The 18,946-nt window shown below is 40.3% G+C and overlaps 1 protein-coding gene across 1 annotated transcript; it reads left to right on the forward strand.

Annotated features, from left to right (window-relative positions):
- The first annotated feature begins 6,251 nt into the window (after window positions 1-6,251).
- On the forward strand, window positions 6,252-6,746 carry LOC131239090 (uncharacterized). The gene has a single exon (XM_058236645.1). It carries the CDS (start codon window positions 6,252-6,254, stop codon window positions 6,744-6,746), a length of 495 nt encoding a protein of 164 aa, XP_058092628.1.
- The last annotated feature ends 12,200 nt before the right edge of the window (window positions 6,747-18,946 follow it).

Consider the following 18,946-nt stretch of genomic DNA (forward strand, 5'->3'; position numbering starts at 1 on the left):
TTAATTGGTTTCAGTTGATTAAACTATTCACTTTTCATGAATTTGAGCTGATTATTTGAAATATAAGAAGGGTTGACTAAACTAGTCTTTTCTTGGATTGAATCTGGTTGTTTGTAATAAATGTAGGAAGGGCTCAAAAGAAGGTTGAACAAGAGCAGATATTAAGTAGCCAATACAAGGCAAGGAATAGCCAACAGTTGAAGTTCCGGGTAATTTCTTTTGTATGGGTCCTAGTTTAGGAGGGGGAAATGTTTAGTTAGGAGGGTTAAAGGGAATTTTTGTTGGAGCGGGCCACTTGGGTCATTTCCTCTTTTATTGAATTGAGTTGTTACCAATTTTGTGAATAGGAATCTTATCAAACAATAGTGTGAATTATTTTTTGAATGACTATCAGGTGCAAGATTAAAAATAATAATAATAATAATTTATCGATATTTTTTAAAATTTACAGATATTTTAGCAACGGATCAAATCTGTCGCTACTTTCTGAACATTGCAAATCAACGACGGATTTGAGGTCCGTCGCTTACTCAAGTTAGCGACGGACTTTATCCGTCGCTAATTTCTAACTGTTTGACAATCAATGACGAATTTGAGGTCCGTCGTTTACTCATATTAGCGACAGACCTTATCCATCTCTAATGTTTTCAGTGATGACATTTTTTAAATTTCACTGACGGATTTTTTATTTTTTTATGACGGATCTCATCCGTCGCTATGATGCCACGGACCTTATCCATCGCCGATTAAACAGCGGATTTTATCTGTCGAAAAAAAAAACGACCCAGAAAACAGTGACGGATCAAGCGACGGACGAAATCCGTCGTTTATTTGGTTTTACGACGGATTTGGTCTGTCTCAAATCCGTGATTTTGGCGTAGTGTAAAATGATTTGGAAAAAGTGATGGACGATGTGGATATAGAATACATGAATCAAGGTGGGCCCTACGACGAATTTGAGGTCCGTCGTTTACTCATATTAACGATAGACCGTATCCATCGCTAATGTTTTCAGTGACAACATTTTTTGAATTTTACCGATGGATTTTTTTTTTTTTGACGGATCTCATCCATCGTTATGATTCCACGGACCTTATTCGTCACCGATTAAATGGCGGAATTTATCCGTCGAAAAAAAAACGACCCAGTAAATAGTGACAGATCGAGCGACGGACGAAATCCATCATTTATTTAGTTTTACGACGGATTTGGGCCGTCTCAAATCCGTGATTTTGGTGTAGTGTAAAATGATCTGGAACAACTGATGGACGATGTGGATATAGAATATATGAATCAAGGTGGGCCCTACGGTAAGGGTTGCACCTAATCTGCACTCTTTGTACCAAAGAATCGAGTGTGGTCACCTGGCTAACATCCATTCTCTCCCGCATCTACTTTAGGCACGTGTGTAGGACATCCAATCTAACAAGTGAGCATCAGGTGGAGTCATTTGTGATGTTTGCACTGGGCCCCAACCATGATGAACGATGAACCGCTATTTTTTTAATCATGGTTAATAGATATTCGTACGGAGATGGTGGTCATGGACCACTCAACCATGTGTTGGCAGATGCGACTCAAAATCAGTTGAGTATGACCTAGTTCAGCACCCCTTTAAGTTAGAAGTAAAAATATGCCTAATTTAGGCGAGTCCAGACTCAACTCAGGACAAGATGAGTCTGAGTATGAAATCTGACTAAGCGCCTGTTTGTTAAATCTGAAATCCAAAAGTCTGAATCTGAAGTCAAGAAAACTAATAGTGAATTTAGAATAACTTGTTTGTCAACTTTGAAATGTTTGAAATATATTAATTTGACACATTTATCCACATGAAACAATTATCATTGAATCCCTACCTTTAAAAACTTCATGAATTTCACTTAAATGTTTATTTGTCATCTAACCTATTGAAAAGGTCCTAAACAGCTAAATGACGAGATGACACAAATATAAACATGATCCAAAGCTTTTATGGCCCAAAAGAATTTTTAGATGGTCAATCACCACTGTTTCATATACGAAGGTCCATCTAAAATTTGAAGTTAATTTATTTTTTAGATCATGCCTAAAATAAGCTTTCAATATAGATGGATGGTATGGATGTAGTCACATATATCACAATAGGCCCCACAGTCAGGGTCCCACCCATCTTGGTGGATCTGGGCTCACACCAAACCACTCCCCCAAATTGGGGAGGCAGGTCGGTTGGTTACCTTGCCACTAGCCAATGGCTATTGGTCGTTATTATGTGGGCTCCACCATGATGTATTCATTTTATCTGCTCTGTCCATTCATATTTACAGGTCATTCTATGGCATGATTCCAAGAATGAGGTATATCCAAATCTCAAGTGGATCACATCATAGGAAACAATGTTGATTGATTGCCCACCATTAAAAACTTATTGGGCCCACAAAAGTTTTAGATCAAGTTGATTTTTTTTTCCTTCAATCCAGGTTTATATGACCTAATCAACAGGTTTGAGGTCAAATAAACATTATAGTGGTCACTAAGAAGTTTTTGATGGTGGACCCTTAATCACTATTGCTTTCCTTTGTTGTGGTCCACCTGAGATTTATATATGCTTCATTTTTTATATCAATGATCTATAAAATGATCTGAAAAATTGGATGAATGATGTAGATGAAACACATACATCATGGTGGGCCCATAGAGCACCGACCACTAGCCACCCGGCTGATGGCACTGTCACTGGCCAAACCATGTCCCCACGCATGAGTCGGATTTCATGGGAAAGCCTTTCCTAGGAAGTCCACCGCTAGAAATTTAGGTGGGGCCCACCATGATGTTTGTGTGAAATCCACCATGTCCATCCGTTTTGTGAGATCATTGTAGGACAGTGCTAAAAATGAGCAATATCCAATACTCAAATGGGCCGAAAATGTGAGGATTGGAGGTCCATTATTAAAATATTCATGGGGTCACAAAAGTTTTCAGTCATGATAATATTTGTGGTTTTAGTTCATCTCACTAGGAATGACAGTATGAACGGTATTGATGGCATGTAAACATCACTGTCGACTCGGGGAGGTTTTAATGGTAGGAATTTTCCTACCCACCTTTTCTTTTAGTGTGGCCCACTTAAGTGTATCCTCCTCATTTTTTGTCTCAAGTCTTAAAATGACCTCAAAACATGGATGGACATATTAGATTTATCACAGGCATAACGGTGGGCTCCACCTAAGATTCCAGTGCAGGAACTCCCGCGAAAGGCATTTGCACATAATTCACACCCCAAATATGAGAGGGGATTGCATACTACCCCACCAAGATCGACCGAAATATGGATAATTAAGGGCTTTGCAGGGCCTACTATGATATATATGTTTTATCCATACTGTCCATTCATTTTTTCATATTATTTTAGAAATTAAGATAAAAACAAGGCATATTTAAGGCTTAAGTAGGCCACACTACAAGAATCTGTGGGAATTTGGTGCCTATCATTGAAAACTTCTTAGGGCCACATAAGGCTCTGATCAAGCTGATTTTTGTATTTTTCCTTCATTCAGGTCTGTGTGACATTATAAAGAGATTTGATGGCAATTAAGCTTCACGGTGGACATCAGGAAGGTTTTAACAGTAGTCGTTCCAATCCCACTATTTTATGTGGTGTGGTTGACTTGACTTTGGATGTGCATCTTTTTTTGGATCATGCTTTAGAATGATATAGAAAAGTTGATGGGCTATATGGATCTAACACATAAATCATGGTGGGCTCAAAGAAGTGCCCCATGTTAAAATTTGGGATGTGTATAACGCAAGGGAGAAAATCTTTGTCGCAAAGATCAATTTTGGATTAAAAAAATAAAATCAAAAACTGCATTCTTAATTTTCCATTAAGCTAGACTCCTATCACGGAAATATTTTGGTATAAAATGGTGAAGTGCATTCCTTCTTCCACGTTAACAAACACCATTAAACATGGAACATTTTCTAAATTCCACATTAACTAAAAAAATTCAACGTTAACAAACAGGCCCTGTAAAGGCCATGCATGCAAGGCCCAAGCCTAGCCCATAGTACGGTTGTGTTCATCGGATTCAGTAGCTACCCAGCCCATTGACACCCTTACCTATATGTGGGAGCCCATCTACACAACATGTGCCCAAGTAGCACACATGTAGAGATTTCCTATGTTCATCAAGTGGATCCTACCACCTCAATCGATTCTGATGTCGTGGCTTGTATGAGAAGCGGATTGGACTAACTTTTGTGCAAGGGGTTCTCTAGTGTGACTACTGTTATGGGAAAATCTGAAGTGCTCCGAGACCCGAAGAGCCCCGTGTGGACTGAGGTGTCAAGAAACATTCGAGTGGTGTAAACGGGAAGAGCCTCTGAGTAGGTGAAGCTCAGATTGTCTCCCGAACGGTTCAACCTGAGGAAGACATCCGAGGGATGAGACTTAATGAGGTCTTACTCAGTTTAATATGAACTCCAAGGTATGGTCTCAGACTTAATCAGAAGCAGAGTGACTGGGAAGAGTGGAGCGGCTATTACAGTGTCCAATTATCGCACAATCAACTGGGTAACCATATAACCTCCAATATCTGCATGTCCTTCGGTTGTGGTTAGTGGCTAAGATCGCGCCAAGTCTTGTGGGCACATCCATTCCAACTAAAAGGTATAAATAGTTGTCAAATGTAAAGGAACAGTTACACAAAATCCCTACTACACCACTTAGACCCAGATTCCTAGCCTGACTTTGGCATCGGAGGGTCTCCTGTTCTATCGAGGGTCTCCTTTGTTTTCCATTCATACAAGCATTCAAAGATCGGAGTCTAAGCTCGGAGCTCGGTGCGGGTGAACCAGATTTCTATATCAACATTTTGGCGCCTTCTGTGGGAAACAAGACAAAAGGTCTTTTGTAACTCCACCGTAAATGGCTAAGGGAACAAGGAGAGCATTTTCGGTCCAAGCAACAGGACCAGCGGAACCTGGGCCTGTTGAACAATGGCAATCCTCATCAGTACTCCATACCGAGTTGGCTCCAACCGAACCGTCTCATTGAACCCAGAGCCGAGGAGGGAAGTATCGAGCAATACAGAATCAGATACAGGCATTGGTTAATGAGATTAACCAATTGAAATAGCAACAACATCCGCTCCCCAACCAAGGAGAAGTTATCCCAATCCCGATAGAACAACCAATTCCAATAGGCTTGCAAGCAAGAGCGTCTCAAACCGCATTAGCTCTGGCCCTAGCGCACACTCGAAATGTGCCCACCTGAGTTCCGACCTACGTGTCTGTGACCTCGGCCCTTGCCCCAACCGATCTCAGTCATGAGTAAGAATGGAGAAGAAGAGGTAGGACACCTGAGGCTGGGATTGCTCCCAAGGCTGTTGCAGAAAATAAGGCTCCATGGGAAGCTCAACTTGACAAACTTCACAATCAAATAAAGAGCATGCAGCGTGGAGGTCAGGCACAGACTCCAACTGCAGTGGAGCAATGATGGAGGAGACCGAACCTCCATTCACTAGTGAAATCATGAGCGTAATGATGCCTCAGAGGTTTAGGATGCCCCCCATCATTCAATATTCAGGATGCGAAGATCCGACAGAACACTTGGAATCTTATCACTCCCGGATGCAAATCCAGTCAGCATCAGAAGAGATGATGTGCAGCGCGGTCTCTCTAACCCTCATGGGGGCTACGAGGAGCTGGTATCGACAACTCAAGCCGAGATCGATCGGTACGTTCGCCAAACTCAGCCATGCCTTCCTGACACAGTTCATTATCGGAAAGAAGAGTCAGAAGCCTTCGACTCATCTGCTTACCCTCAAACAAAGGAGTGGAGAGTCTTTGAAGGATTACATTTCTCGCTTCAATGAGGAGGCCTTGCAGGTTGATGATTATTCTAACAAGATGGCTCTGACCCTATGATCAGGGAACTGAAGAACGGGAGATTCCTTTTCTTGATTGGAAAGAATCCCTCGACCTCTCTGAGTGAACTTATAAGCCAAGCACAGAAGTACACAAACACCGAGGAGTTCTTCAGTTCGAGGAAGAACGCTCAGAGTTCAAAAAAGCCATCTAAAGATAAGAAACACAAGGATGCGCCGTCTCAACCAAGCACAAGTCAGAAGAAGATGGATGAAGAATTGACCCATGGCCACAGGACTAACAAGAAGCCCAAGAGTCAGTTCCACTCGTACGCCCCTCATAACACTTCTCAGGAGCAGATTTTGCTAGAAGTCAGAGACAAAAGGCTACTACGTTGGCCGAGCTAAATGAAGACTGACGCAAATCAACGAGACAGGCGCAAGTATTGCTACTTTCATTGCGACCATGGACATAACACTGGTGACTGTATCAACTTCAAAGATGACATCGAGACCCTCATCCGTACAGGTCATCTGCGACAGTACATAAAGGAAGAGAAGCAATCTCGGAAGGAGGAATCATCGACTCATGCAGCAGATGATATCGTTGAAATCTGGACAATATTCAGAGGACCATCCGGAGGTGGGGACTCTAATCAATCCCGAAAGGCCTACGCTTGCAGCACCGACCCTAAACACTATGTGTACCTCATAGATCGACCAAGCAAGGAACCCCGTTTGAGTCCGTGCACCCCGACTTTCACTGAGGACAATGCAAGGAGGATTCAGCACCCCCATGATGATGTGCTAATAGTCGCGATGACTATAACTAATCGCAAGGTGTATCGGATCCTGATCGACACCGGGAGCTCGGCCGACATATTATACTCGGAAGCGTTTTAAAGGATGGGTATCGACAGGTCACGACTCAGGACTATTTGAACCCCACTGCACAGTTTCACGGGTGAGAAGGTCATCTCGAAAGGAGCAATTTCCCTCCCGGTCACCGCTGGTGAAGGATAGAACTAGGTGACCCTATTAGTGGATTTCTTGGTGGTGAATACGCCATCAACGCATAACTTCATCATCGGGCGTCCGTCCCTTAATGCCATGAAAGTAGTGGTGTTCACATACCACCTCATGATGAAGTTCCCAGCCGAGAGAGGGGTCGGCTATGTCCGAGGCGATCAGCGAGAAGCCCGGCGCTGCTATTCAATAACAGTCAGGAAAGGCACAGCAAAGCAGGCCCTCACGATTGACGCGCTCAAACCCACGGCTGATGTCTCAACTAAGAATACCTCGGTGGAGGAGCTCGTAACCATAGGTGCACTCGATCCCAGAGGAGACACCTCAATAGAGAGTTCTCCCATGGAGGACCTCTTAACTCTCCCACTCGATGACACCGATCCGACCAAGATGGTGCAGTTCAGATCGTCGTGAAATTCCAAGCAGCGAGATCAGATGATGAGCTTTCTGCGATAGCATAAGGATGTCTTCGCATGGTCCCATCAGGACATGCCGGGCATCAACCCCGAAGTTATGGTCCACAGACTGAACATGGATCCAGAGTACAAGCCAGTCAAGCAGAAGAGAAGAGCTTTCGATCCAAAAAGATATGCAGTGATTGTCGAGGAGGTTGCTAAGCTCCTCGATGACAGCTTCGTAGAAGAGGTCAACTATCCTGACTAGATCGCTAACGTTGTGCTTGTCAAAAAAGCCAACGGGAAGTGGCGAGTCTGTGTAGATTAGTCTGATCTCAACAAGGCTTGTCCCAAGGACAGTTTTCCCCTCCCAAGGATCGATCAACTAGTTGATAGTACAGCCGGGCATGAATGTCTAACATTCATAAATGCGTAATTTGGTTACGATCAGATTGAAATGCACCCCTCGGACAAGCAGAGACGATGTTCATCACCAACAATGAGCTCTACTGTTACCGGGTGATGCCGTTCGAATTGAAGAATGCAAGGGTGACCTACCAACGACTGGTTAACAAATTGTTCGCTCAGCAGATCAGTAAGACCATAGAGGTCTACATCGATGACATGCTGGTGAAGAGCGTCAAGTCATCCAACCACATCTTGGATGTGGTTGAAGCGTTTTCTATCCTTCGAAAGTATCAGATGAGGCTGAACCCAACCAAGTGCGCGTTTGGTGTGGGTTCGGATAAGTTTCTCGGTTTCCAGGTAGTCAAAGGGGAATCGAGGCTAACTCAGAGAAGATAAAAGCTCTCCTGGACATGAGCTCACCTTAAAATCTAAAAGAGATCCAGTGCCTCACAGAAAGAGTGGCCGCACTCAATCACTTCATCTCCCAGGCCATAAACAGATGCCTCCCCTTCTTCTAGCAGTTTAAGGCCAGTAAGAAGGCTAAATGGACTTTAGAGTGCGAACAAGCCTTCCAGTAACTGAAGCAGTATCTGGGATCGCTTTCGCTACTATCCAAGCTAAAGAAAGGAGAACAATTGATCCTCTTTCTGACCATATCTCCCTCAGCTATCAGCTCGACACTCATCAGAGAATCTGAAAGAAAACAATAACCGGTGTATTATGTCAGCAAGGCGTTGATCCCGACTGAGACAAGGTATCTAAACATGGAGAAGCTTGCTTTAGCTCTAATAGTCTCAGCCTGGTGGTTGTGCCCATATTTCCAGACTCACTCCATAACCGTCCTCACAGACCAACCTCTCTGGCAAGTATTACAGAAACCAAACGTATCGAGACGATTGATCAAATGGTCAGTTAAGCTCGGTGAATTCGATATTGAATATCAGCCGAGAATAGCTATCAAGGGTCAGGCCATGGCTGGCTTCATAGTGGAGTTCACCTCCTAGAATAGTAAACTAGATCCGCCAAACTCAAATGCGCTCGTAAAATCGACAGAAAATCCAATCACAACTCTAGCTTCTTAGTGTGCGGAGGCTAAAGCTGAAGATAGAAGGGTGTTATTCATGGATGGCTCGACAAATTAGAAGCGAGGAGGGGTCGGGGTCATTCTGATTGCACCCGACGCGATGATGGTCCATTATGCCATACGGCTTGGGTTCCAAGCCTCTAACAATGAAGCAAAGTATGAGGCCTTGATAGCCGGACTCAAGCTAGCAGCTACCCTGTGAGTCTGAGTTTTGAGTGTTAATTGTGACTCACATCTCGTCGTGAATAATATATCTTCAAAGTACGAGGCGAAGGAGGTTAGGATGATAGCTTACATGAATGAAGCTCGAAGGTTGATGGGAAATTTTCAGGAGTGCAACATCGACCAAATTCCGAGGTCAAAGAATTCTTGGGCCAACGTGCTTGCTAAGCTGGCCACAGCAACAGAAGGGAGGATCCCGAGGTTTGTCCAGTGGAATTCCTAGATAAACTGAGTATTAAAGGTCATGAAGGCGATAAACCCGTACAGATGGTACCAAGTTGGATGGATCCGATAGTTCAATTTCTTAGAGACGGAAAGACCCCTGATTATAGGGTTGAGGCTCAATGCCTCACAGTTAGATCGGCTCGGTATACTATCATCGGAGATACTTTATACAAGAAGGGATTTTCTTAACCATATCTGAGGTATCTGTGACTAGATGAGGCCAATTACGTGAAGAGAAATCCATGAAGGTATATGCAGGAATCACTCAGTGAGTCGAGCTCAGGCTCAAAAGTTCATCCGACAAGGTTACTTCTGGCCGATTATCCAAGCCGACTCTAGAGACTTTACTCGGAGGTGTGATAGATGTCAAAGGTTCGCAGCCATCCCTAAGCAGCCAGTAGAAGAAGTAACCCCTATGAGTGGGCCCTGGCCATTTACCAAGAAGAATAGACTTAATGTTCTATTTTACTCATGTATGTGTTACAAGGTGAATTTAAGAGCTTGAATTGAAAAAAGGTGCTAAAAGCATGGATTTAATGCTCAAGAATCACTAAGGCAAGGGATGGATTTTAAGTGACCAAGATTAAAGAATTTACATGCCAAAGATCTAAGAAAACCAAGTAAATAATGAAAAGAATCGAAAATTTGAAGTGAAGAATCCTGAAATCATCCTGAAAAAGTGTATTCTGAAGCTCTGAAGTCTATTTTGGAAAACTGCGTAGCGAAAAATCTATTTTAAACAAACTATGCAGTGTGGAATTTATTTTGAAAAACTTTGTAAATTTGAGGAGGTTTCTAGAGTTTTTCAACTTTGTACGAAAATTGGAGTTCCCCACTTATAAATAGGGCTTCCTAGGGCATTCCTAAACATCATTTAAAGCATTCAAGAGTAAGATTTAGGATTTTTAGAGGGTTTTCAATTTTATTTAAGTTTTATAAATTATTTTTTCTTTTAGATCTTTTCTATTTGCATTTATTTCTTTCTTGTTACTTTCTTTATCTATTCTAATTATATTTTTCTAAGTTCCTTCTAGCCCAATCTAGAAGGGAAGCACATGGGTTTAATAATTCTTTAAGTTATGATGATTGATTGTTTTAATGATGAGAAGAATGATATATGCATGTTATCTATTATTTAGGTTTAGTTTTTTTAATCATAATGTGAGATCCATATGTTTCCATCATATGAGATCCACATTGATGGATAGGCTTACCATAGATCAATTAGATTTTCTAGATAGAAGAGGTTCTCAACCTGCTATATTTTTTTTGATACTCATTATCTCATTGATATTGAATTCTTAAAATCACTGGCTCTTGAAAATATATATCAATGGTGCAAATCCATGATTTTCTAATCTTTTATATCATTTATTAAAATATTTAAACTGTTTTATTTTCAGATTAGGCTGACCATAGTGCTCCGATCATAGTTTTATTATCCAAGTCATCATGATTTTGGAACATTAACCTATGTGTGAAACTTTGAAGCATGGGTGTTATTTTAATTCAGTTGAATTACATCCATTCAAAATTTTCAAAAATCAAATCTTCAGTTTAGTTTTTATTACTTAGTTTGTTTTGCATTTGATTTTCTCCTTCTTGCAATTCATCTCCCTATGGGATCGACCTTGTATCCACGGGATATTACTTATAAACCTCTGCACTTGGAGACAAGCAATCAAGTTTTTGGTACCATTGCCAAGGAGAGACTGAGATAGATTAGATCTGTGCAAGATAGTTAAGGTAAGTTCTCTTGTAAACCCTCCAAATTTTCTGTAGATTTTCTTTTTTTCTTTGAAAGTAAATTCAGTTGGGTCTTTCAAGCACTAACTATGACATAAGGTTACCCTGCTTGGGATTGTATCACCCAAGTGTTATAGTTGTCCTACAATTGTTGTTTGATCACAAAGATCATCCGCTGAATCTATTTTCCATATTAGTATAGTTTAATTTCTATATTAGTTTTACTTTTGTTAATTTATTTTTTATTTTTGCTTTCTAGATTGAACCCATATGGTCGGCCCTGCCGCTTGGGTTGTTGATTTATTTTTACTTAGTGGATTGAACCCTCATGGTCAGCCCTAGCGCATGGGTTGTTGATTTATTTTTGCTTTATGGATTGAACCCTCGTGGTCGGCCCCGCCGCCTAGGTTGTTGATTTATTTTTACTTTGTGAACTGAACTCTCTTGGTCGGCCCTGCCGCCTGGGTTGTTGATTTATTTTTACTTTGTGGATTAAACCCTCATGGTTGGCCTTACCGCCTGGGTTATTGATTTATTTTTGCTTCGTGGATTGAACCATCATGGTTGGCTCTGCCGCCTGGGTTGTTGGTTGAGCTTTTATTTTTATTTTAAGTATCATACTTGCTATTTGAATTAGTAATATATGTTATGTGGATGGTTTATATCCCATTGAAGTAGGGATCAAAACAATCGACTCCCCTCCGAAGGCAGACTAGTTCCAGGTCTTCATCATTCACTTAGAAGAGGCACTCAACATCACTTGGATTCTATGACAGACTCAGTTGATAATCCAAATCCAAATCTGTCAGATCCAACTATAAATCAAAATAGAGAAAATCAACCTAATCTTCCTCTTAAGGATGAAAATGAAGTTCATAGGAATGTATTAAACCAACCACGGGCTTTACGTGAACATTTACACCCTGAGAGATCAACTTTACCATCTTTCATAGTGTTCCCTGCTCACACAGGGAACATTGATTTTAAACTAGGTGTGATTCAATTAATTCCTAAATTTCATAGCTTGGATTCTGAAGGCCCCTACTTGTACCTTAAGGACTTTGAGGAAGTAATTGTAACATTACAAGTAAACAATGGTAATAAGGATATACTTAAGCTTAGGTTATTCTTATTTTCTCTAAAAGATCAGGCTAAAGCATTGCTCAACTCTTTAAGACCTAATACCATCACTACATGGCAAGCCGTAAGTAGAGAGTTTTTGAAAAATTTCTTTACCGAGCACAAAACAAATGCACTAAAACAAGAAATCATGTCATTCTCCCAAAAGGAGAATGAATTATTTTTTCAAGCTTGGGAGCACTTCAAAGACCTTCTAATTACTTGTTCACATCATGGTTATGAACCATGGCACATGATTGATACATTCCGAAAGGGGCTCACCATGGATACCCGTCAATTCATAGAGATAATGTGTGGTGGAACCTTTCTTGACAAAGATTATAATGAGGCTTGGGATTTTCTAGATATGTTAGCAGATAATACGCAGACATAGGATATCTCTACTAAACCAGACCAAACTAGACCCATTCCTAGAAAGAAAGTAGGGATGTACATTGTTGAAGGTCAAATATTGCATATCAAATCCCAGTTATCACCTGGATTTACGAACATGATACTGTTTAACGCCCTATTTTAATCGTGTTTGTGTTGCAAGGTGGATTTATAAGCGTGGACTGAAAAGGATACTAAAAGCATGAAACTTACGCTCCGAAGTCACCAAGGCAAGGGATGGACTTCAGGGAACCAAGATCGAAGAAATTACATGCCAGAGATTCAAGAAAATTAGGCCACTCACATTAAACGAGCCCGAAATTGGTCCAGAATGCAATATCACATGGTTCCAACCATCCATTCGGCTCAAAACTTCATACATGGACTGGGGGCCATAAATTAACCGTACATGTAAAATTTCAACCATTGGATACCTCTGGAGTGGCCCAATGGACAGATCAGCCCCTTAATTCCTTAAGTGGGGCCCACCTGATCTCTGGATATGCCTTAGCTTTGGACTCAATGGCTTAAATAGGGATACAAACTAAATGGATGTATTAGATTGCTCGTAAAAATCACAGTGTATCCCACATGTGCATCATGCATACACATGCGCACGTGCACTAGCCGTGCACCAAATATCACAAAGTCGGTCAGCACATGCTGACCGACTCCAATTTCTAAAATATAAAAGGTCATCCAGCGTCTTTACGCACAGAGGCCATTTTTGGCAAGTGGGTCCCACCTATATCATATTTTGATGATCTGGACCGTTCAACGTGTCCAAAAGGGGGGCGTAACCATCACCTAGCTTCCCTTTTTAGCTCATACACGTGTACGCATGTGAATCGTCAGAAAATGGAAGATGAACAGTGAATTGAGTTAGAACAGTGGACCACACAAGAACCTACTAAAACTACTCCTTCCCGACTGGTTTTTCGCCAGGATTTCAATGGACGGGGTGAATTTCTTCATAGACATAAATGTGGGGCCTACCGATCATCGCAGCAGCGGTCCGTAAACTCTATTTCGCAAACAGAGCCTGCGGACGAATCTTGTGGGCCACCACCGTGCTTCATCAGTCGGATCTGGACCATCCATCTGAAGCCCACGCTCCCTATCATCCAAGCCTAGATGATGGAATTGTAGGAATAAATGAAGATTGGATTTCAACCATCCAAATGGAGGATGGACGGTAGCACAAAAGATTGTGTGGACCACACCAAAACATAAGAAAAATGGTCATGTCCGACCATTTTTCCATGCTAATCTCAGTGAACGGAGTGAATTTTTTTTATCAGAGATCGTATGTGGGGGCCACCAATACATCAGCGTAAGGAGTTATGCAGGTAACCGACTTTCCAATTTCGCAATTTGCTGAGTAAAAAAATTTCCGCAGGAGATCTCCACCGCCTCTACACCCAGCCGTCCATCCTCCATCAGCCTATAAAAGAAAGAGATGTCAGAGAGGTGAGGGATTCAGTCCAGGGAAGAAGGAGAGAAAAGGAGCTCGGTTGTGGACGTGAAGGTGGATTCGAATTCCTTGGACGTGCACAAGAGGGAGAGTAGACTTTGTAGGGTTTTTATTTTTATTTTTCTGTTTTATTTTTCCTTTCTTTTAAGGTGTCATGTTGCTAGACTAAACCTCTTAGCTAGGGCTAAGAGGTGAAGCTTGTAGCATGATTGGGGTGTTAGTTTTGCTTTGATTCATGGTTATTGAACTTTTATGGATTCTAGTTTGATTATTAAGGAATACTTTTAGTTTTTAACGGTTTATTGTGACTCAAATTATAGTAGATCTACAATAGCTTTGAGTATGTTCTTTTCATTATGAGATTGTGAACTTAGGAGGCCCCGTTGTTCGCCATCATCTCATGAGCATAGTTGGGTGATGGAACCCTTCCTAACTTTCACAATTCTCTCATGATTGGCTGTGAAATTGGTAAATTACTGTTGTTTGCCATAGTCTCCTGGGCATGGTTAGGTGACGGAATCACTTCTAATTCATATACCTTTCATCTCTTTAAAATTACATCAGAGGAAGTTTAGTTTAATTTCCATGATTCTTGAAGCAGGCATAAGATCTCCCTAATCTCTACAAGTAGATCCTCTAAATCCCTAGTTTCTTATCTCTGATTTCTCTTAAGTTTTACATTAATCTCTTACTATTATTCATCAATTTATATTTGATTTAGATTTCATCCTAGGCTAGTTCTAGTTCTAGTTATTTTCAGATAACGTATAGGTTTCAGTCCCTTGTGATTCGACCTCAGTCTTACTGAGTTTATTACTACATCACAACCCTGCACTTGGGGAGTGAACAAGTTTTTGGTGCCATTGCCGGGGATGTGAGGATGTACGTCCTAAGAAAGGAAGACGACCTTAATGTAAAATTCGCTGCATTGGCTAGAAAGGTCGAAGCCTTGGAAATTTTAAAAATTTAGAAGGTTGATATGGTTAAAGCAAACATTTTCTTAGGTAATTTTTGTAGCATTTAGGGTGGTACAAACCATGACACAAAGGCTTGTCCAATAATTCCAGTTGTACAAAATATCGTGCATGAGCATGAACAAGCAAATGCTATAAATAACTACCAAAAGTCAGTTATGCAACCAATAGGAAACATGTATAATCTAAATTGGCATAACCATCCTAATCTTAGTTTGAGGAATGGACCACAAATTAATGCGTCCAATGCACCTCAAATGCCTCCACAAAACTTCTTTGGGGCACCTAAAATGCACCATATGTGCCCTCGCCCAAGCGATCATCCGTGGAGGATGCATTGACCGCATTTATGAACTCTCAAGCTCAAATGAATCAGTCTCTAACCCAATCAAATCAGAAAATAAAGACGGCCGTGGCTAGGATTGAGACTCAACTAAATGCTAGGCAAAAAGGCATCATTCCTTCTCAACCTGTGCCAAACCCTAGAAACACTCATTTCATTGGAGAATCAAATCCAAGTAAGCTACATTATGAACAAGCTATGGATATTATTACCTTGAGAAGTAGAAAAGAGGTCGATAACAAGATAATGTAACCAGTAGAAATACCGAAGGATGAGCCACTGTCTCAAGAAAATGATGAACCAGATATGGTTCAAGAGCCGCAATAACAAAAGGATAAAGAGAATAAGTCATATGAGCCTCTAGTTCCATTCCCATATTGACTTCGGAATCCAACTGTCCCCATGAAATATCAAGAGGTGTTGGATGTGCTCTAAAAGGTTACTGTCAATATTCCTCTGCTTGATGTCATTAAACAAATTCCATCATATGCTAAATATCTCAAGGACTTGTGCACTGTAAAGAGAAAATTAAATGTACACAAAAAAGCATTCCTTACTGAGAAAGTGAGCACTATCATTCAACAGAGGGCTGTACCCAAATACAAAGACCCAAGAAGTCCCACTATTCCTTATATTATTGGAAATTTTCAAATTAAGCATGCTTTGCTAGATTTAGGTGCAAGTGTCAACTTAGTACCTTATTCGGTTTATAAACAAATGGGGCTAGGCGAGCTTAAACCAACCACGATTACACTCCAACTCGCTAACCACTCCATTAAGGTACCAAGGGAAATTTTAGAGGACGTACTAGTCCAAATAGAGAAATTCTACTTCCCTATGGATTTTATTATACTAGACACTAAACCATGTGTAAATGTTAGTGCTCAAGTTCCCATCATTTTAGGCTGCCCATTCCTAGCAACTTCAAATGCAATAATAAATTACAGGAATAGAATGATGAACTTGTCTTTTGGTAACATGACTCTAGAGTTAAATATTTTCAATCTATGTAAGCAGCCCATTAATAATAATGAGATCCATGAGTTGAATTTCATAGACTGCTTGATAGAAGAAGAGGAATTGGAACCTAGTTACACTAAGGAATTGATTCAAGTCTTTGGGGACTTGAAAAATTCTAATTTATAAAAAGTATTTGCTGAAATTTGTGATGATAATGAGAGCACTACCACCCAAGACATTGGTATGTACCAATGGAGACCGCGCACTCAAATCCTATCTATTGAGGACTTGCGACTTCTATCATCACCAACCAATGTTCCAAAGCTTGATTTAAAACCACTACCAAATGAGCTTAAGTATGTATACTTAGGTGAAAACAAAACTTATCATGTAGTGATCTCTTCATTTTTAGATAAGGATCAAGAGCTTAAATTGTTGAATGTTCTAAGGGACCACAAAAGAGCCTTGGGCTAGACCATTTCTGATATCAAGCGTATAAGCCCTTCCATATGCACTCATTGGATCCACCTCAATAAGGATGCCAAACCAATTAGACAACCTTAAAGGCATCTCAATCCAAACATAATGAAAGTTGTAAAAAATGAAGTGATCAAATTACCAGATATGGGAATCATCTACCCAATATTCAATAGTGTTTGGATGAGTCTAACTCAAGTAGTCTTAAAGAAATCTGGAATAACTATCTTATAGAATTCTAATAATGAACTCATACCAACACGTGTCACCACTGGTTGGCATGTTTGCATTGACTATAAAAAATTGAACCAGGTCACAAAGACGGACCATTTCCCTCTACCATTCATTGATCAAGTTTTAGAGAGGATAGTAGGTCACTCCTATAGTTTTCTTGATGGATATTCCAGATATAACCAAATAGAGATAGCCCTGGAAGACCAAGAGAAAACCACGTTCACTTGTCTATTTGGCACGTTTGCTTTCAAACAAATGTCATTTAGATTGTGTAACACTCCAACAACTTTTCAACGGTATATGTTAAGTATTTTTTCAAATATGGTTGGAAAGTTTCTTGAGGTTTTCATGGATGACTTCTCTGTATTTGGGAGTAGTTTTAAGAAATGTTCTCTTCACACATAGACAAGACTACTCCCAAATACAGAGAAACATCTTATCTTAAATTGGAAGAAATGTCATTTCATGGTTCAAAAAGGAATTGTTTTGGGCCATGTTATCTCCAAAAATGGAATCGAGGTAGATTGCTCAAAACTGGACATTATAGTTAATCTACCTATCCCTCGAACTATTAGAGATATTAGGTCACTTCTAGGGCACGATGGTTTTTATAAAAGAATCATCAAGGACTTTAGTGTCATTATTAGATGCTTGACTAATCTTCTTCAAAAGTATATCCCATTTAAGTGGATAGATGCGTGTACAAGTGCCTTTAATAAAATTAAATCATTCCTTACCACTGCACCTATCATGCGTCCACCAGATTGGACACTTTCTTTTAAACTAATATGTGATGTAAGTGATTATGCCATAGGGGCTATTTTAGGCCAAAGGAAAGATAAACGGCCCTACGTTATTCACTATGCAAGTAGAACTCTAAGCTCGGCTCAAGTGAACTACTCAACAACTGAAAAAGAGTTACTTGCAGTAGTTTTTATTTTAGATAAGTTTAGGTCTTACTTGTTAGGATCCAAAGTGGTCATTTTCACGAATCACTCAGCTCTGAAATATCTGCTATCTAATAAAGATGTAAAGCCGAGACTTTTGAGATGGATCCTCTTACTCTAAGAATTTAACTTAGAGATAAAAGATAAGAAAATAGTAGAAAACGTAGTGGCCGATCACCTTTCCAGATTGGTATTAGATGATTCCACTGAGGAGATGCATATCCAGGACACTTTCCCTGATGAATAATTATTTGCGATCTCCAAATTGCCTTGGTATGCGGATATAGTGAACTATCTTGTAACGAAAAAAATGCCCTATCATTGGAAGTCACAAGATAAGAAGCGTTTTGAAACTGAGGTTAGGAACTTCTTCTGGGATGACCCGTATTTATTTAAATATGGGACTGATCAGATTTTTAGACGTTGTGTCCCAGAGGATGAAGTTCATAATGTTATTTCCTTTTGTCAAATGAAAGCATGTGGTGGCCATTTTTCTTCTAAGAAAATCACTGCAAAAATCCTACAATGTGGTTTTTACTGTCCCACTATGTTTAAAGACACTCATACTTTCTATGTTGCTTATGATAGATGTCAAAGGTTAGGAAGAGTGTCTCGGCGCAGCATGATGCCTTTATCTCCAATTTTACCATTGGAGATATTTGATTATTGAGGTATTGATTTTATGGGCCCATTTCCATATTCTTTTGGATTTCTTTATATATTAGTTGGTATGGATAATGTTTTCAAGTAGATTAAGGCAGTTCCAAGTAGGACCAATGACAACAAAGTGGTCATATGATTCCTAAAGGAAAATATTTTTTCTAGATTTGGAACTCCAAAGGCCATCATTAGTGATGGCAGGTCTCACTTTTGCAATAGAACATTTGAGGCTTTAATAAAGAAATATGACATTAAGCATAAAGTGAGCACCCTATACCACCCACAAACGAGTGGATAAGCTGAGATTTCTAATCGGGAAATCAAACACATTTTAAAGAAAACTATAAGGCCAAATAGGAATGATTGGTCCCTCAGACTATCCGACACTTTATGGGCTTATAAGACCGCTTATAAGA

Source organism: Magnolia sinica, chromosome 3, assembly GCF_029962835.1.
Source record: "Magnolia sinica isolate HGM2019 chromosome 3, MsV1, whole genome shotgun sequence".
NCBI classification, from domain to species: Eukaryota; Viridiplantae; Streptophyta; class Magnoliopsida; order Magnoliales; family Magnoliaceae; genus Magnolia; species Magnolia sinica.